The sequence below is a fragment of the Phoca vitulina genome, unplaced genomic scaffold (assembly GCF_004348235.1).
Source record: "Phoca vitulina isolate PV1807 unplaced genomic scaffold, GSC_HSeal_1.0 scaffold1, whole genome shotgun sequence".
In the NCBI taxonomy this organism is placed as follows: Eukaryota; Metazoa; Chordata; class Mammalia; order Carnivora; family Phocidae; genus Phoca; species Phoca vitulina.
Genome location: NW_022589704.1, coordinates 58,940,990 through 58,962,304, shown reverse-complemented (window position 1 = coordinate 58,962,304; position 21,315 = coordinate 58,940,990). Strand labels below are relative to the sequence as shown.

The following is a 21,315-nucleotide window of genomic DNA, read 5'->3' as shown; positions in this document are numbered from 1 at the left end:
AAAACTTTTTAATTTTTAGTGTTATTTTTAAAATGTCAATTTACATGCACCTGCAAGTAAGCGGACTCCTAACAATGAGGTAAAAGTACAGTTGTTATATCATGAACAATAAAGCCGCCTTCAGTGAGGGTTAGATAAAAGTGTACATTTAATCTATGAAGAAAAATATGTTTCTCAAGGAAAAATAAAAAACTTTGTCCATCCAGGAGAAACTAATAACCGTTGAAATTTAGACACCGATACAAAGAGAATTTTTGAATTCAGAGAATAAAAAATCAACATATTTAAAATAGACTAAAAATAATTTTAAAATTCATTATAAAATGAATTCAATGAGCTAAGGATTCACTAAATACTACTGTGTTTGTTGAATGAATATGTGAATAACCAAGCACGTGCTGTATGCCAGGGCTCTGCTAAGCAACCAGTGTCAGATGTGTGTGGTCCCTGTGCTAAAGTTGCCCATGGTCTGGGAGAAGAGTCAAGTTTATTTTCTTACCAAAACATTTTGTGTTTTTTATTTATTTGTACTGCTGGGTTATAAAGCCAGGATTACTAATTTGTCTTAAACACCTGCTTCCTGAATTTGCTCAGTACCCAGCTCTTCCAGGAAATGTCAATAACCACTTTTTGATCTCTTTCTTGGATTAAACTCATTAAATTGACTTCCATCTGAATGGCTGGAATCTTCTCCTTCTTATGTAATATTCTTGGCCCACCCAGAAATGTAGTGCCACTCTTTGTGCATTTACATTGCTTTTCAAAGATCATTCCTAATGGCTTGGCGTTTTTTCCCCCATAAAAGTTTATCAGTGTCTGAAGAATTCAGATCTTTTATTGTATAAGATGATGTATTAATATGAGAAGGAATCAGTATTGTAAACAAATGGTCATGCCACATGAGAAACAAACCATAATGATAAACACATATAAAAAGATTACTATTATAATCAAATGAAACCACAATAAAAATGATCTGGCACCTTTTATGATTTACATATTTGTTCTTGGACAGCAGTGTAATTAGGGACAAATGGTTCATAGGATGTTCAAGTAAATGACTATAATTAGGATCACTTTCATGCAGTTAAGCCATATTTTTAGTTTTCCTCATTCCATGTACCCTTTCATCATCTTCACACACCCACTGACACTTGCAGATGGGAAAAGACAAAGGTCTGGAATCTTACTCATCAACAGCTGGAGGGCCCTGTTGTCCATCTCTCCCTGCCTTAGCCCTGAGAGTCCCTGTGTCCTCCTCTGCCATCCCAACCCCCCTTCTCCCAACACTCAGAGCTGCATCCTGCTCTGCCCCACCATCCTGGAGTGGTGGAATGGGGCAGCAGAAGCTTGAAATCCAGAAGAATGAAGATTGCCTAGTTACATGGGGAGGGAGACAAACTGACCACATAATCACTGTTTGGTGAGTGAGGAAGGGAGAGGACTGTGAATTATACAAATTGTCTCTGCTCCCCTGATATCGAGGAGAGTACCTGCAGACAGGTGGAATGAGAGGTTATGTAAGTAAAGTATGTGTATAATTTATTGTCCAAACTAGGCTACTTTTGAGAGTGAATGGGGGAGTATTAGTAATTTCACTGGGACTATAGGTATGAGCCATGATTGTCTCAGGGAAAACTGGATTTAGTGTCACACTATTTCTAAGTGGGCATTGGAGAGAGAAGGAGAAGAGAGTTATGATTACTGTCACACCTGAATGAACATGACATATGGAGCCCTAGGGCTCTGTCCTAATTAGTCTCTATACCTTTTGTCCCTTCCTCTTCTAGTTCATTCCCTGTGAGAAGATAGGTTTTCCAAATTATGGCTCTAGTTTTTTTCAGTGTCCTTAAAATCTCCACTGGTCCCCCATGGTTAGCAAAATAAAGTCTGTACCCTCACCAGCTGGCATTCCAGCCCTGTCCCATAGGGTTCCAATCTTATTTCATTGGAACTTCAAACCATTGGGACTACTGACTACTCTTGGCCTTTAATTTCTTACCTCATGTCTTTGCTTGTGCTTTCTCATCCTGTTGCCTGGAAACCTACTTTCTGTTTGTACTTATACAATTTCTGCCCACTTTCCATGACCCAGCTCAATTTTCAGCTAAAATGCTGTGGGAAGCTGAGAACTGGAAGAAAAACATTCTCTGTGAAGCCTTCTCTACTCACTTTTGTCTTGTCTAGCTTTCAATCCCCAGGAGTTTTTATATAGATATCTGTGTACCTTTATATGGACCCACAAGACTGCTTTCATCCTTGCATTATCATCATTTAGATAGAGGTCTTAGATCCCCTTATAGATCAGAAGTTGCTTTAGGGCATAATCAAAGTATCATTCTTCCTGGAATTCTCAAAAGCTTTGTACTTGGTCCGTACACAGCAGACTTATTGAATGAAAGAGATTAGAGACTGAAATTCAGAATTCTAATGTTCTTTATCTTTGCTTGGGTGAAGAAAAGCTGTGGGACAAGGGTACTTCCTGTTTTGCTTGTTCAGAGACTCGGGACTGGTGTGGGTGTGAGCATCTAATTCTTGCTGGCCCTGGGAAGTGGTTCCTTGTTCCTTACAGGAGGACTAGAAGAGGTGGACCAGCTTCTGGCATATAGAAAGGCTGTTATGACCTCTCAAACTAGAGCTACGTGTTGGGTATAGACAGAGTCACAATATCCTGTTACTAAATGGACCATACATGGCTATAACAAGGCCTCTCTCTGATATAGGCATTGGTCAGCCACTGGCTTTGGGAACTCATTCTCTAGGCATCTTATTGCCTGGGTAGTCATAATTTCTGGATGCAATCATTCAAACTTGACTGAAATTATATGCAGGGTGGCTTTCTTTTTATTAAACCAGCATTCTAGACACCAGCCTACCTGGTTTGGACTATTAATTCTGATCACTTTGAAAACCAAAATGACTAACAGTATAAAGAAAGACTGTCAAATTGAATCTTCGCCCCTGACTAATCATAATCCCTGCCATATGTCCTTGGCACAAATCGTGTTGCTGCCTGGGGCAGTTCATCCTCTGCAGTGAGGCGTGCTGGAAACTTGTGTTGGTGAGGACTGCTCTTGCCATTTTACACTCTGAAAGGGTACGAGAAGCTGTTTCCAAAAAGAATTAATTTCAAGGCATCTATTTTCCCTGGTATTCCTAGGGTTGGAACTATAGAAATAAGGTGTCTTAGATTTGGTGGGTATGACACAAGGTTTTAGTCTAACAAAAATTCATCAAAAAAAAAAAAAATCAGTATTTTCTCTACTAGCCAACTCTAGATTTATTTAACAGTTTATTCACTATTAAAGCTTGAGCACTGTGAGGGGCGCCTGGGTGGCTCAGTTGGTTGGGCGACTGCCTTCGGCTCAGGTCATGATCCTGGAGTCCCCAGATCGAGTCCCACATCAGGCTCCCTGCTCAGCAGGGAGTCTGCTTCTCCCTCTGACCCTCCCCCCTCTCATGTGCTCTCTCTCTCTCTCTCATTCTCTCTCTCAAATAAATAAATAAAAAATCTTTAAAAAAAAAAAAAAGCTTGAGCACTGTGAAAGAAAAGAGAATTTGTGTCTGTAAGAAATGCATCCTACTGTGCACCAAGTAATCTTTAGTTACTAAAACTTTAGCTGACAGGACCCTATACTACATAATCTCTAGTTTATAGGCCATACCTAGCTATACCATATAGAAAACATTATTCCAACCAAATTCCTGAGTGTATTTTGACTTAGCAATAGATCTGGAAGCCCCAGTCCTATTGGGTCAAGGTATTTAGATTCTAAGATGCAAGGTAATTATAAAGCATAGCACCTGACTTATTTTTATTTATTAATTATTTGTTGGCTCTCTACATAATTTCTCTAGACTTTTCTAAAGATGGACAACATCGAGAGATAATTTACCCTCATAGCTTCCTTTTTGATACAAGGAAGCCAAAAGTAGAGAGGTTAAGTAACTGCTTGAGGTAGTATAGCTTGTTAGTTGTAGTGCTAATGTAAGTGACATGGTATCACTTCTACCACATTCCTTTGGTCACAAAGTCAGCCTAGATTCATGAGGACGGGAAATAAGTCCCAATTCTTGATAGAGATCATGGCAAAGCATGTGTGGCCATCTTTAACATACCATACTTATAAAATGGAAATTTTGTTTCACAACATTTTGGGCTCTTTGCGGGTATTGACTGCCTTTTTAATTGAAAAAATTTTAGCCATTCTTTCTTCATTTTTTTTCTTTTTTCTTTTCTCTCTCTTTTCTTTCTGAAACTTCAATTACAGGTAGTTTAAACTCTTGATATTATTCCACAGGTCAATGAATCTCCATTTATTATTTTTTATCCTTTTTTTTTTCTCTTCACACTTTAGTTGGGATAGTTTCTACAGCCTGCCTTAAGATTCACCGTTTTGTTTTTCTGCAGTGCCCAATCCACTCTTAAGCCCATCTAGTGAATTTTTTTCCTTTTTTCATATTTATAATGGTTGTTTTAAAGTCCTTGTTTGGTATTTTAACTATGTCTGGGTCATCTCTGGGTCTGTTTCTCTTGACGTTTTCTGCTTATGAGTCACATTTGTTTGTTTGTTTATTTCCATGCATATGTAGTGATTTCTGATTGTATGCTGGAGATTATGAGCTCTCATACTGAAAGTCTCAGATTTGTTACTTTCTTTTATTAAAACTTATTTTTGAGCCTTGTTAGGGTAGTTCTAGGTCTAGTTCTAGAATGGCTTTTTTTGGAGTCTCAGTTGAATGTCCAGGGTGATCAGTGAGATCTGTCTACTCTCACTGGTCAGAGCTGCTATATCTCTCAGCACTGTGTGACCTCCAGAATCTCCATTCAGCTTCTACTCCTTAGGAACTATTGTCTACCAGGCCTCTCCATGAGTATTGACCTGCACATTTGCCATTAATGACTCAAGAAGACCCCTATGCTGAATTTTGGAGCTCTTTCTAAGAACAGCTCCCTTCTCTTTGGTTTACTTCACTGCAGATTCCAGTCATGTCAGCATCCATCAATTGCTGCCCCACCAGCTCCGTGAGACCGCCATGCTCTACTTGGGCTCTCTTTCCTTGCCTGTGTTCCAGAAAGTGACCCAGGCAAAGCCCCAGAGCTATCGTGTGGAATACCACTTGTATTCCCCTTCTTTCTGGGATCATAGTCATGTGTTACTGTTAGCCCAACATCTGAAAGCAGTTGCTTCATGTCTTTTGTTCAACTTTTACATTGTTTACTGTGGAAGGGTTAGTCTGGCACCAGTTACTCATTATAACAGGAACAGAAGTTCTCTTCTACTTATATTGAAACAATAGATTTTTTTAAACAAAGAGGACATTTATTATATTTTAAAAAACATATATTGCCATTCTACATTATATTCAATAAATGACTCATCTGCAGCATCAAATATAGAGATGATTTTGCTAGCGAACTAAAGACACCTATAGGGCTTTCTTTGACTGTTGGCTTGAAACCCCTTGGTTTTAGGTCAAAATGGTACCTACCTTGACATGCTAAGTTCTTTGTTCTGTCTTGGGTTCTTTGCTGAAAGCCCTGGAATTCTGTTATCTAGTCTTATGAGAACTGACCACTTAAGCCTCCATAATCTCATCATTGATCTAGAGACCTGTCTTCACCCAATGGGTCTGCATACCAGTTTTTCTATTCCTATCTGTTATTTATCAATTAAGGTAAAATTTAGGCCCACCTCCCCCTAATTTAAATATACTTATATCCATTACAAGTATTGTGTGGCAGGAGAGATTAGTTACCACAACAAGAGCCTGAGTATCTCCATGCAATAATAATAAACTCCCTTGTAGTTGTTGGTGCTATATTGTGTATTCTAGTTTAGAACTATTTTGAATTTAATGGACTTCTCTGAGTGCATCTCTTTTGAAAATGGTATCTGTTCTCTTTGTTTCTGGGATATGGCTTTAGAACTGCATTATTTCCATTTCCCGTATAGTTTTTACCTTCAGAAAAGGCTGAAGGTAATAAATAAAGGTAATATCACATTTTTGAATATTTAGGTTTCCTTAATTGGTCATGAAAATTAGCATGGGCTCACATGAGGAAAAATATAAATGGATCCTCTAAGAAATCTTGGTGTATACATAGGCTGTTACTGAAGTGATTCTTTGTGCATTTTTTCACTTGAGAACACCAGTAGTCTGAGGATTCATTATTACTCTGATTTGGTAAGGGTGGTAGAGAACAGCAAAAATTTTGTAGACAGATAGTTTCTTATCCAAAAAGTAATCTAATTCTCTTTGAAATACTAACTTTTTAATAATAATACACTCACATATATAAATACAACAAGCACAAAAGTATGTTTTTTCTTCAGCAGTGTTCATTGGGCACCTACTATATGCTAGACACTGTTCCAGGTACTGGAGCTATAGCAGTAATCCAAACAGAAAAAATCCCTGCCTTCCTGGAGCTTACATTCTAGTGGAGGCAATCACTATAATAGTAATTATTGTTACTATAAATACTATGTTAGGAAGTGTTAAGTGCTGTAGAAAAAAGAAAAGAATGTTGGGTGAAAGTGGGTCAGGTACTGCCAAGAGAGCTGAATTAAGCAGGGCGGGCAGGGCAGGCTCACTGAGAAGAGAATTTGTGCTCAGACTTGCAGTAGGTGAGGGGTGAGTCACGCCGGGATCTGGGGACAGAGCATCCCTGGCAGAAGGAATAGCCACTGCAAAAGCTCTGAGGTGGCCCAAGGCCTTCAAGGTGCAGCAAAGACACCTGCACCTGGAGGAGGAAGTCTGGAGGAGGAAGAGGGGAGTAGTCGAAGAGGAGGCTCCAAAGGAAATAGGTATCAGGCTTGGGGGCCAGACTATCCACTATTACAGTACCATACCCACTTCTCTTTTAAAGCCAGAGATTTCCAACCAGCTGATCCAGTAAGGGGAGGTGTTTTCAAAACTCCCTGCTAAATAAAATCTTTAAAAGGGGGGGAGGGGTGCCTGAGTGGCTCAGTCAGTTAAGCATCTGCCTTTGGCTCAGGTCACAATCCCAGCGTCCTGGAATCGAGCCCCAATGTCGGGCTCCCTGCTAGTCCGGGAGCTTGCTTCTCCCTCTCCTCCCCGCTCGTGCTCTCTATCACTCTCTCTCTCTCAAATAAATAAATAAAATCTTTGAAAAAAAAAAACAACTCCCTGCTAAATCTTTAAAAACAAAACAAAACAAAACAAAAACTTCCTGCTAAAAAGCGCTTCCCTCCACTGCTTCTCATGGGCTTGTCTCCTGTGCCTCGGGCAGGTTGGGAGGGATAAAAGATTGAGAATCACTCTTCTTAGGTAAAGTAAAATCCTCCTTGCCTCTGCCCCCATCCTCCATATTCTTCCTTTCTTTCTCCTTCAAGGTGTCCTTCTGGTCGCCCGGAAATAGAGAGCACTAAGAAAAGAAGATTTCCGATTCAAGAGATTCCTATTTTCTAATCCTCATGACCTAAGGCCCTGAGAGTTCTCCAAATATTTAATTATAGCAGTGGCAGTTTTCTGAACAGAGTCATCTCAAATTTGAGTATAGCACTAGGTACTGTGGAGTGATTTTTGAGAGCCTCTGCTTACTATGGTGACAATTACATAGAAGAAAAAAAGCCATCAGTTCAAACTTACCTGGAAAGTATTTTAAAGAAGCATCAATTATCTGAGTCATGCCAGAAGCCATTTTAAAAATTTAAGTAGCCAAAAGAAATTATTTTTAACTTAATGCTGGTAGAGCAAGTGTATTGCCTAGGGAAAATATGAAAACTTTATGTGCTCTTTGGGGTCCAGTAAGCAATTTGGCTGGGGTCTTGGACCTCTGGCTGGGGGTGTGTTGTAGAGAGACTTATGCCCAGCATGAAGATCCTGTACTGAGTTTAGATGCTCATGTACCATCAGAGAAAATTTTTTAAAAGGGTCTGTTAAAATTGGACAAGCCTGTACTTTGATTTTATATTTTCATTTTAATTGTAATAAGACAAATGGCAGCACACTGAGCCTAGTCAAAAAAGGTTTCTCTCTTTCTCTTCTCACTAACAACAGCAGAGTCGGCATTATTTAGATGTTAGCCGGGCTATTCCTGCCCTCTGCCTGAAGGCAGGCTCTTTCAACTGTCTGAATAGTCTCGGGCCCCAGACCTGGCATCTCTCACCATGGGACAGATGACAGAGTGGTCGTTCGTGAAAGGGAGGTGGCGGTATTCTGACCCCTAGTATTGCTCTGCTAGGGCCAAAATGGTAGTCCAGAGTGATCTGCAGGCACAACTCTCTTATTTGGGACACCAAGGGGGCAGTTTTTACTTTACTCTTTCATAAAGACATAAAAGCAAGCAGGCATGATTTCTAGACAGGGAGGCATGAAGGCCAGGAATTTGCAGACTTCAGGTGCTCTGCTCCCTGATGGCAGATGTGCGGGCCATATTTTAGAAGGGTCACAGAGGTCTTGGTGTGCCTTGTGACAGTCAGTCTTAGCTGTGAGGATAAAAAAGCTGCAGTTGCTCCTGGGTCTCAGGATCCATCAAGGGGATTTTTTTTGAGAGTCACCCTGAACACGGGCTGAATCAGGAGCGTAGAGAGGATTTTGGCCATTGATTGAGTCGAGGGATGTGTGTGTGTGTGTGTGTGTGTTTAAAGAAAAAGAGATTTTCACTGGTACTTGTTAAAGGTGGTAAGCAGACTTTATACAGGACAATAGGATTTTACAGTTGGGGTGGGAGATTAGGCTCAACTCTGAGTATAGCTTGGGCGAATGGGAATTTACAGTCAAGGAGCAGGGCAGGGGCAGTGGTCAGGGGGTAGAAAATTACTAAGAGGAAACATCAGCGGTAAGGGGAGATTTGGCTAAACTGATCTAACAGGATTCTTGCTGAAGACAAGGCTGATCAGATTATCACCTGGAGGATGTTGGAGGATGAGAAACCAGATCCGATGTCAAAGTGGTCATATACGGAGGGTGGGAGGGTCTGGTTACATGGACTTGGCAGGGTTCTTGCTAAAACTGCATTTTACAAGGAAGGGCACAGATGGGCCTAAGAAAAGATTTGGAAGTCTAAGTAAATTTGGTCAACAAACAATCTTTGTCAGCATGTATGTGTGTGTTTGTGTATGTGTATTTGTACATTTGTGTGTGTGTGTGTATCTGTGTGTGTATGCATCTCTGTATGTTTGTGTGCCTGTGTGTATGTGCCTCTGTGTGTATGTGGTGTGTGGTGAGGGGTTGGTGAGTAAGAAACTCATAGGGAGAAGAGTCATTCAGCCGATCTCCAGGGGAGGAGCTGTAGCAGTACACATTTTTAGGACTAAATGACCAAACAGTGGTGGGTCTGTAGTCATAAAAAGACAAATTCAAGAAAGGACTGATTTTAGGAAGAATCTACAATAATGCCTGCATTAAGTCTTTGTAGAACTTTCATCCTTCAATGGTGTCTTCTTAAGCGATCACTTCTTAAGTGATGTTCCTTTTCCTCTTCCTATTCCCTTTTCCTATTTTAATTGTGATTCTTACCACATTTCACCTTGGTAATTGATGTACGTGTACAAATCTTCCTAACTCAATTTTAACTTCCTTGGTGCAGAAGCCATGCCTTGAGTGCCTTATTCTCCTCTCATATACTAAGTAAATATTTGCAGATTGAATGAATGCATTTTCAACACCTTCTTTCTGAATTTTGTTGACATTGTCGGTAAACCTTGTAATTAGTAAAGAGTAAACCTTTCAGTATTCTAAGTGGTTAATAATCATATAATTAAAATGATAACATGATAAGTGGTAAACATCTTGAGTTTCAACGATTTTTGATATATCCATGTCATCACTGGCAATATAAATACACATGATTTTAGTATATTAATACTCATCTAACCTCTGTGTCAAATGTTTTTGCTGGTAAAATAGGGTTCATAATACCTGCTTCATCTAACAGGGCCGTGATGATGAAAATTTTCAAAGCCCTTTGGAAAGTTAATTGTGTTACAAAAAGACCGAGATTGTCAAGCACATAGTGTTTGACATCTTACGGTTGTTACAATAGAGAAAGAGAAAAACATACATGCACATCTCTCTATAAAAGCTTCAAAAGGCACATGAGAATAATAGTACATGTTTTTAAGTACTTTATTCCTTGTTTTCATTGAATACTTTTTTAAAAACTTCTTTGTGGCTAATAATGATGATGAAGATGATGGTACTACTACTACTACTAATAGCTTCTGTAGCCTTTTATAATTTATAAAATTATAAAATTACTGCATTATCTTGGATTTAGCAGTTTCTTTTGGGGAGAGGACTGGCTCTTATACCCAAAGTTACAGTTGAAGAAATGAGTCAAAACCAACCGCAGTCATTTTAATACAAATGTATTTGTTAACATTACACCCAATGTTCTGAAATACATTTACTAATTTTCACAAGACATCTGAAAATTTAAAAAAAATACAAATAAAGTATTTGAGGAAATAAAGCATCCCATACATTCCCACAAGATGACAGTACTACTTATAGTATATGTTAGTGTTGTCCATTTCCTGGCTGAGCCTTCTGTTTATGATTGTGGGAAGGCAGCTGGGCAGAGAGCAGTTCTGCCGCCCCCTCTCCCATTCCCTCCTCTCTTCCCATACTTTGCACACCCACGGTTCTGACTGTTGGGTGTTGGAATCCGCTGTCCTGGAGGTCCCCCAGAGCTTCTGCAGGTGTTAGCAGTGAGGAGTTTACTTAGCAGATTGACGAGAGGGTGGCCTTCCACATGGCAAAGGGTTTACCAATATTGATTATCATGTAGCCAAACAGCAGTAGTCATCTAAGGGCAGATGTTTTTGCTAATTTTATGGTTATTGTACATTTTTTTCTCACAGATGCCTATGTGTTATTATTTTGTGCTTTAATTAGTGCCTAGATAATCCTAAATTGACTGAATTAAGATTCAAGAGTATATTAAACTTTCACATTACCTAATGAATGCAGGCAGCACTGGGAATCCAGAACCTTTGCTATCTCTTGCACACCTAACTTTGGTAGTTCCCATGTGTGTCTTCTCTATGCAGTAAAATAAGGTCCAGACCAGAATATAATGGGTACCATCATTACAGTACTTATCATACAGTATTCTAATTTTGGTTACATGACTCCCTTCCCCAGTGGATTGTAAGCTTCTTGTGGATAGGGTTGTATCTTGTTTACCCTTGTTCTTCTAAGGAAAGGTATCTAATGTACAGTAGGAAAGCAATAAACGAATGTGCATTCATTAAAAGATGTGTTTGGCAGAGAGTCATTTAAAATTCCATAGATTTTGATAATTCATACTGCAATGTGAAGTCTTATTTATTTGAATCCATTCATTTGAAATCTAGATATGATAAAAAGTTATGTGTTAAAACCACTCTTCTCAAGATCATACATGCATTCTAGGAAAATGATATTTTTTGATCCTGCTAAATAGACATTATTTACCATTACAATTTATACAGTATTTAAAATAATTACATTTTATCAGAAATATTTTTAGTTTGTGCCTTTTGCTAACTTAGATGGGTTAACATCTGTCTCACCTTGCTATCGGAGTTAGAAAGTTTTCAATGACAGACTGAAATTCATTCTGGAAGAACCAAAGAACCACAGAAGAAAAATACCAAAACAAAGTAGGAAAACAGTGAATCGGTGGTTATAAAAGATGAGACCCAAGTAGTATATTACCAAATGAATGAATAAATGAATGACAGTATCTCCAAGAAGACAAAATTTACATGCATAAAATGTGAACTATTAACATCATGAAATAAGAGGCCAAAAAGAAATATTATCAATTGGATTTCAGAGAAGAGAGGCAAGGTTGTAAGTAAAAACTCCATGAAGGAAGTGAACCCTAAGCTGGTCATAAGGAAATGAGTCAATGTGAGAAAATAACTTCATATCTGTATTTTCTTTATTGCGGTGGAACACATTACCACAAACTTAGTGGCTTAGAACAGCATACTTTATTATCTGGCCATTTCTATGGGGCAGGATCCAGGACATGCTTGTCTGAATCCTCTGCTCAGGGTCTTAAAGGCTGAAATCAAGGTGCTAACTGGGTGATGTTCTTTTCTGGGGCTTGGGGTCATCTTTTACATGCACATAGTTGTTGGTGGAATTCAGTTCCTTGCAGCTGTAGGACGGAGATCCCTGTTTTCTTGCTGGCTGCCAGCCAGGGGTCTCCCATATTCCTCACCTTGCCACTCTCCTCCAACATGGCAGCTTCCTTCCTCAAGGCCGCCAGCAAAAGAAGCTCCTGCTTCTTCCACCCTCTTTCAAGTGATCCACTTGATTCTGTCAGGCCCACTTGGGAAAAATCTCCCTTTTGATGAACTTGAAGTCAACTGATTAGAGACCTTCATTATATCTGCAAAATCTCTTTACCTTTGCCATATATCATAACATAATCGTGGGAGTGATAGCTTTACACTTTTGCCATGCTCTATTGACCAAAAGCAAATTACAGCTCCTGCCCGCACTCAGGGGGATTGTACAAGGATGTGGGTCATTGGGGGTCACCCTATGTTCCTGCCTACCACAGTGTCTTCTTTCGTAAGAGCATGTTTTAAAAGTGAGGATCTTTCTTTCTTTCTTTCTTTCTTTCTTTCTTTCTTTCTTTCTTTCTCTCTCTCTCTCTCTCTCTCTTTCTTTCTTTCTCTCTTTCTGTCTTTCAAGATTTTAAAAAAATGAGCCCTGGGTGTCACATGCCAGGCTAAGGAAAAGAACTTCTTTTGAACTTGGAGCTTTTACTTATTTCTATTTGGGGGACCAGCTGTACATAGTTATTAAGGGAATGGAAAGGATCCTAGAGTGAGTTATAATTAGAGAAGCCCACATCATCATTTTGAAACACTGTAAGAGCTTCCTAACTGGTCTCTTACCTGCTGGTCTTTACTCCCTCACATCTGCCTTGACTTGCCAAGGTGATCTTTTCAAATGCACATCCAACCCTGCCACTACCCTTCTTAAAATACTTGTGCTGGCTACTAGATGGAACCAAGCTCTCCATCCTCCTAGGAAGGGGCTGCCATGCTGTTTAGCTTCATGTCCCAACACAAGCTTCATGTGCCCTTCATTCACACTCAACTGAGGCAGTGGCAGGAGAGGCTGAGAGGAGGGGATGGATTTGAAAGGCATTGAGTAGGTAGAATTACCTGGGTATGGTGAAGGTGAGGATGAGGCTGCTCCATGCATGCAAATAGGAGTGCAGGTGCAGTAGCAAATGTAGAAGAGAAGAGTTAGTTTGAGGTCACCCTAGAACATCATCACACACCAAGGACTTGTTGCAGGCATGACCTCCACAGAGATGAGAATCCATGCGGCATTAGGAAATTGTGGATTCACAAGAGAAGAGGGACAACAGAAGGACTCCCACCAGTGGTAGATTACAGAGGTGGGATAGTAAAGATGTTAGTTCATAGCTGAATGCAGTTTTCCACATTCCAGGAAGTACCCAGTAAAAACAATGGCAGATAAAACATTGCTTTTCATTGTTTCTGTGGGCGACATTAATAGGACCTAATTTGGGGATGCCTAAAGAAAATATCAGGAAGAGAGGTTTCAAAGTTGTCCTGGTTATCTCAAATTAACTTTGTCTTTTCAAGTGTCTTTGGTCACTTGGCCTTACAAAATCTGGTTACAAATCTTGAAGTTCTTTTGTGCTTGTTTTGGACTGTATGGAAGTACCTAAGTTTTTCTTCTGCTGCTTTCTATTTCTTCTGGAGGGTGTTGGCCCAAAAATGTGTTTAAGCTGTCCTGGTCTGCCTTCCTGAGATGGGACACACGCCAGGGAGAGTGCACAAAATGGGATGCTACTTTTCTTCTTGACGGAAGGTGGATTCTAATCTCCACTTACCTTTTTTCCTCTGTAACTAAGTAGAATCTACCATATCAATGCCCCGTCAGTTTCCAGCTCATGTGGTTCTTGTGATTCCTCCCGTGGCCATTTGAATGCTGTCATTGCTTTGGGCCTGCAGGCTAGTGCCAGCACTGCTGTGGCAGCAGCCCGTGGAGTTCACACGCTGCTTGCTGGGCTGAGTGTGACTCCCTGCTGGTGCCAACACTGCTTCCCACCAAGTGTGCCCCGCTGGCATGACTCCTCACCAGGGGGCACTTCTGCCGGTTGCCCTCACTGCCTGTGACATGCATTCTCATTGGGCACACCAGGACACTTGCTGAAAGTCGTTTGTACCCCTTGATTAACTGCTGAAGTTGTAGCCACTGTTTCAAAGTCCCTTCACTTTGGGAACATACCTTCTGGTAGGGAGTTGATAAAGCCCTCACAAAGAGCCAATAGGTAGAAGGAGGCACTGGTCCTGATGTGCTATACCTTCCCTGGTGAAGGAACTTTTACTTCAGGAACTTGGTTATCTCATAAACTGGACACTAATGCATCAGGATTTCCCCTCCTCCTCCCTGGGAAACGGGGTCCAAGTCTTTTCAGTAGAGGTTATTGGGAGGTTGGTTGTAGGCATCCTCTTTGAGTCTAATTATCTTGGGCCTGAAAATGTCATGGGGATAGGTGAAAAGCCTTTTAAGTAAGCTTTCATGAGTTTAGGTCTTCCCCTTAGTGACAGGTCATCTGCTCATGTCCTCCAGAAGTGGTCATCTCTCATGGTGGGATCTGTCTTCCTCCTACAATGTCCCAAGTTTCTTGGGACTCTGGCACATCCAGTCCTGACCTCTGTGTTAGTCTAGGTGATGCTAAATGATGGTGTGGTAACAATCCCCCAACCCTAAACACACACACCAAATCTCAGTAACTTCACACAGTGGAGTTTTATTTGTCACTTGCACAGTCTCCATCTTGTGGCTATAGCATCTAAAACACATGTCTTCTGAATTAATTTCCTAGGACTCTCAAACAAGATACCATAAGCTAGGTGGGTTTAAAAAATAGAAATACATTCTCTCACAGTTGTGGAGACCGGAAGTTCAAAATCAAGGTGTCAGCAGGGCCATGTTCTGAAGGCTCTAGCGGAGGACCCTTCCTTGCTTCTTTCTAACTTCTGGTAGTTTCCATCAGTCCTTGGGGTCCCTTGGCTTGTAGATCCATCATTTCAATCTCTGCCTCTACCTTCACATAGCCATCTTCCCCGTGTCTCTGTGTCTCAATTTCCTTCTTTTTATAAGAACACCAGTCCTTAGATTATGGCCCACCCCTATCAGCATGACCTCATATTAAGTTGATTATATCAGCAAAGATCTTATTTCCAAATAAGGTCACATTCACAGGTATCAGATGTTAGGACTTCAACATATTTTATGAGAGGGACACAATTCAACCCATAACACTGCAAAGTTGTGGCTAAGGAAAAGAGAGACAGAAGACATCCCATGGCTTTTAACAGTCTCATTTCAGAAGTGATACATGCTAGTTTTGTTCACGGCCCACTAGCCACAGCATGGCTCCAACATAACTGCAAGGGAAGATGGTAAATTTAGGGAAGCACATGGATATTTAGTGAGAATTACTGTCTCAGTCAAGTCTTTGACCAGCTTATTTCTTCTGATCCCAGAAGCCTCGGGAGCACACATGAGGCTGGATAGTTTCTGTGTAATGTGAAATATCTATCAAGGAACATCATATGATCCTGCAAAACATATTTAAGGAATAGACTTAGAAAACTGAGCAAAGGAAAGAAAGGAAACAGTTATATAATCTGCAAAACTATCCCATATTTGTTTGGTTCTTTGGTTCATCTTAATCCAGAGAATACAAAATGGTGGGCAACAAGTTGGATCTAGTCCATAGATGTTATTTGTGTGAACTACACAATGTTTAAGGAATGTGAACAAAATATCTAGATATCTTTCCTTGAACAATTGAAAGATATGACAGCATCTGGGCCCATGTTTCCACAGAAAAAACCAGTAATAAGGATAACAGCCAAAGAAGGCCTGCTCCTTTTAGACAGTCCCATCTTTGCAGTTAACTCTGCTCCCCACCATTCCCTCTAGTATTGTCCACATTGAGGCTCAGTATCAGTTCTCATTCATCTTTGTGATTTCACCATTGTTTTCATGTAGGAGAGATTTTTTTTTCCCCCTTATATTTTGCTCTTTTTACCCACTTGATTTATCTGATTGGCCACTTCAGGCCAAGACTTAGACGCTGATTCCTGCTTTAGCCGTCTGCAAAGGAAACACTCCTCCTGTGTTTCCTTCACTCTCTCCACTACTGTGGTAACCCAACACTCTGACACTGACCTGTGGGTTTTCCACACCAAGCAATTTTGAGACACTGGCTGGATCTCCTACAGTTCTCAATTCAATTCAATTCTGACACTGTCTACCTAGAGATAGCATCCAATCCCACAGGTTATGGGCTCAGTCCCACAAAACTGCCCCATTGTACATGCCTCAGATGCCAATCACAAGTTCAGATTGTCACTGTGCTTCTGATGGGCTATAAATCGAAGAGGTTCCTACCACCTCCTCCTCAGATTTGATTAATTTGCTAGAGTGGCTCACCAGAAACCAGGAGAACAGTTTACTTACTAGATTGCTTTTTTTTTTTTTTAATATAAAAGGATATAATTTAGGAACAGCCAGACAGAAGAGATGCATAGGGCAAGGTATGGGATGGAGTACAGGAGCTTCCATGCTCTTTCTGAGCATGCCATGCCCCAAATCTTCATATGTTCACCAACCTGGAAGTTCTCTGAATCCCATAGCTCAGGAATTTTTATGGAGGCTTCACTATGTAGGCATGATTGATTAAATCATGGGCCTTCAGTGATTGACTCAATCTCCAGACTTCTCCCTGGAGGTTAGGAAGTGGAGCTGAAAGTTCCAACCCTCTAATCACATGGTTGGTTCCCTTGGCAACAAGCCTCCCTCCTTAGGTTACTAAAGGTTTTCCAAAAGTTACCTTAGTAACATAAATGCAGTTGTAAAGAGAGGTCTTGTTATAAATAGCAAGACACCCATTTTACCTTTATGTCTCTGAAATACTTCAGGAACTAAGGACAGAAGATCAACTTTTGTAACAAAAGATGCCCCTATGGCTTTTATATAGGAAATCACAAGAGTTTTAGGAGCTGTGTGTCTATCCACAGTGGATAGAGACCAAATATGCATTCCTTACTATAAATCAGAGTATCGCACCATCTGCAGTAGTTGTGACTTAAGGTGAATGGTTGACAAAAGCCTGGAAATACCTGTGATGGGGATAGGTGTATAAATGTTTGCAATGAAATACTTGCAATTGGGATGGTTGCATAAATTTGAATGTAATTAACATAATGCATGTTGACTGAAGTAAATCCTTATTGATACAGCTTTTTGTGCCTTTTCTCTCCTTTATAGACCATTGGAACGATCCAGTGAAGATGTGGATATAATATTCACAAGGCTGAAAGAAGTTAAAGCTTTCGAGAAATTTCACCCAAATCTCCTTCATCAGATTTGTTTATGTGGTTATTACGAGAATCTGGAAAAAGGAATAACATGTAAGAAATGTAACTCCAGTGGTGTATTTTCGTGTATGGTTTGTGATCATTTGTAGTTATACCATGGAGATAGATTTCTGTGACTTTGTTCACAGCATGTAAATGTTCTTCCAGGGTAGCCTGGAAGATGGAACTGGAAGGATGTACTGATACATACATTCAGCTAAATCCTTAGAAACTCAAATAGTTATTTTCTTTACCCCAAGAAATATGTGAGTCAGTAGGATATTAAATAAAGATAAAAGGACTCTTAATGAATGTTAATAGAAATGTTTTGAATCAACCTGAGTGATATCATCTATTTCAGGTGTGAATAATGGGCACGGAAAGAAAACAAGAGGGTGGCAGCTGCATTAAAGTTTTTTTTCATTAAAAAATAATGCTTTTCCATCTGTTGGGACACTTTTATGATACAATAACAGAAAGCTCCCACCCAACTGGCTTGAATATCAATTACTCCTATAAGGAGGGAAAAAATCAATTACTCATATTCAAGAAGTCTTGAGATAGGATGGCTTCAGAGTTGGTTAATTAAGTGACTTGAAGACATTACTAAGGTCACATGTCTCTCCCATTTTGTTTTTGTATATGTTTTGCTATGCATCCTCAGGTGTTGGCTTTTGTTGTCAGACTTGACCCAAGTGATTCTAAGACAGCTATAGCAATTAGAGGCATTACATGTGTTAGGAGGGGAAAATTTCCCCCTACCCCTCCTAGTTCTTTTGGCTGGGCTAATAAACTGACATAAGACAGACTAATGGGAGAAAAAAAAAATCAAATTAAATTTTATACATTATTCATACATATGGTCATCTCATAGGTATGGGACCTAAGAAGCAGGCTGTTTATATGCTTTTTAGATAAAGAAACGATAGGTTTGTGGAAAACCAACAAGACAAAGAAACTTAAACTTGGGTACTAATTAGTGAAGAAACTAAGCAGAGTTTGTTTATATAGCTTCTTGGCCCTGAATTCTCTGTCTGGTGATAATGATGTCTACATCTTGGTGCAGGAAGGGTTCCTTTCACATGAGAGACTTACTTCCTGCTCTCCAGGGGACAGAGAGGAGGGTCAGAGTGTCCTTGCACTGGCTGTTTCTCAAGTAACTTTGATTCAAAATCATCAATACACCACTTTGGCATATTTTGGGGTAACCTGCCCTGAGCCCCATCACATGACAATACAAAGATACCCTGCTGAAGGACTATTTCATCTTGTGTATATTTTCAGAAGTCCCCCAGCAGACTTCCTATTTCATTAGCCAGAATTGCATCACATACCTGCATCTAAACCAGTCACTGTCAAAGATAATGGGATCACCATGATTGATTTGGACCGATCATGATTACTCCACTGGAGCTAGGGAAGAAACTCTATGCTCTGAGCTCTTAGTCCTGTGGAGGAGGGTGGAAACTTGATAAAATCTATGTTAACTTAGGTAAGAGGAGGAGGGTGTATGATTCTGAGTGGGAGACCAACAGGGTCTGTCAAATATAATTGTAGAAAATTTGGAAGACAAGCAAGAGAAAAATCATGTACAATCCCCAAATGCAGAAATTGCTATTAACACTCTATATCCTTCAAGATGTCTTCCTACATTCCTACATGTGTACACACATAGTCATACTTATATTTAAAAGTCATCCATACATATTGTTTTCAAACCAATATATATTTTTTTCTTACTGACATCAGAAACTTCATTCTTTTGTGGATGAGACTCTTATTTTCTGTCTCTTAAGGCCATTTTCAATATGAATCTTCCATGATTCATTTTGTAATGTAAAATTGATTGGCAGGTGATGATGTCTTTTGGGGCCAAGAAGTTCATGAAAGGCAAAACCCTAACTCTAAACTGAGTCACTTACAAAGGCTAGGAATAGCAGAGTTACTGGAGAGGCCAGCTATAAACTCATCAGTCTCTCATCTTAAGCTTATTACTGCACCTGTGTGGGATGCCATTGTTCTTCTTGCCTTTTCCGGCATGTCCTGGGGAGTTTAGAGCAGCTTGTCGTCATTATTGTGCTCCTAGAAGCTTGCTCTTATAGGCAGGGAGCACTAGCCCTGCCAGAATTCAACTGTCTCACTGGGTTGTCATTTATATTGAGTCTCTTGATCTCTGACTCTAATTGTGAAAAGAAGTTTAAAATGTTAGGTCATTCAATCTATTTATTTAGCCAAGATATTTAAAAGGATAGTCAGATTTGTATGAGAGTTTTGAGCCAGTGTTTCAGAATGATTTTCCAAAGTACTGGTCTTAACATGATATGAGAACTAAGGTTCTCTCTAAATACCTAAATGTTTTCTCTCTGAGATTACCAAAGTGAAGCAAAATCAGGTTCAGAAATTTCTGATGAGAGTCATTTCCAAAGAGTAGTTAACTCTTAAGGCCTAAAAGCAATGAATTTATAAAACAAATAAGAAAAAGGACAGTGATAATACTGGTTAAGATTTTTAAAACAGATTTTATTTTTCTTACTCATTTATTGATGAGCTTAAAAGGGGACATTCTATTCTAAAAATACATTGCTTTTAATATAAGTAGATTTAGGAAATTGAGGTGGAAGACTAGTATTTTGTTGAATCAAATAACCTTGTTAGTATGTACCCCATCTAGAGTAATTACTTTCTAAGAATCACAATACTATGAAATATATTTAAGATAAATTACATAAAACATCAGTGAATTCTTCTTAAATTCAAAGTATCATATAGCATTTAGGGTTATCATCCCTTATTACTACTCTATAAATATAAAAGAGTTCCCTTTAATAGAGTTCCACTTCATAGAATAAATAGGATATAGCTTTGTTGACAGAGGGGAAAAGAGAAATATGTCATGCTTTTATGGAAACAGATAGAGGAAAGGTGGAGAACTTTGCTAGATCCAGGTCATGCTTATAATGACCAGTGGTCATACGGTAAAACCAACTTATATTCGGTGTATTTACCTTACTGTTTCTTTTTCAGTATTTCGCCAGGGTGATATTGGAACAAACTGGTATGCTGTCCTGGCAGGGTCTTTGGATGTTAAAGTGTCTGAGACCAGCAGTCACCAGGTAAGATAACGTATTCTTTTTTTTTTTTTTTAAGTAGGATTTATAATTATTATTTTTACAGACACATTAGGTCTGTATCTTTTATGCCATCAAAATTACATTTTCAAACTCCTCTCCTCTTTCCATAGGAAGGAGTTAGACAAGTGTTTGTTGAATTCTTTTATTAAGTTACTCAACAAACATACATACTGCATGTCTCCCAGGGTTTGAGTATGGGGACAGGTGTTGGAACATGAAGGGCAAGAACATGATGCCTGTCTTCCAGGAGCTTGCTATCTATTGGGAAATGCAAACGATTCAATTGCAATGTGATAAATTGCTGTTGCATAAATTGAAATGTGAGCAAAGGGACAGAGAATCAAGTTTTTCTAGGTTTGTCCTCAGATCCTTCCTCCATCTGGTATCCTGACTTTTCTTTGTTGTCGAAGTGGTCCCCTCGTCAGCCTTGTAGGCACTTCAGTGATGCAGGGGAAGTGTGGTTGATGCAATCTCCCTATAAATCGTGCTCTCTCACTGTTTCTCTGCCTCATCTTATCAAATGTGGAAGGGCCAATAATATCTTTTCTTTCTAAAGTGTGGAACTTGCTTGCTTGATCTTCATTAGTGACCTCTGAGGAGCTTAGCATCCTAGTAGATAAAACTCATTTTGTCTCCTTTCTCCTTTCCCCCCCACAATATTTGTGACTATTTAAAATTGGACCCAGACTCATATCTGCAGTGAACCTTGCTCATCCTTATTCCATGGGGCCCAAATGTTTGGAGCCAAAAACCTTGAATCTCAAAAGGACAGCCCCTAAAAGCCACCTTCAAGC

At 39.6% G+C, this 21,315-nt stretch overlaps 1 protein-coding gene across 5 annotated transcripts in view; it reads left to right on the top strand.

Moving 5' to 3' along the window:
- Positions 1-21,315, top strand: part of RAPGEF4 (Rap guanine nucleotide exchange factor 4) — a 285,737-nt gene that overhangs the window by 36,484 nt on the left and 227,938 nt on the right. For all 5 annotated transcript variants that reach the window (XM_032408017.1, XM_032407991.1, XM_032407981.1 and 2 more), the window contains exons 2-3: positions 17,302-17,444; positions 20,415-20,503. In XM_032408017.1, coding sequence (XP_032263908.1) covers positions 17,302-17,444; positions 20,415-20,503 — 232 coding nt within the window. The remainder of the gene's footprint in view (positions 1-17,301; positions 17,445-20,414; positions 20,504-21,315) is intronic.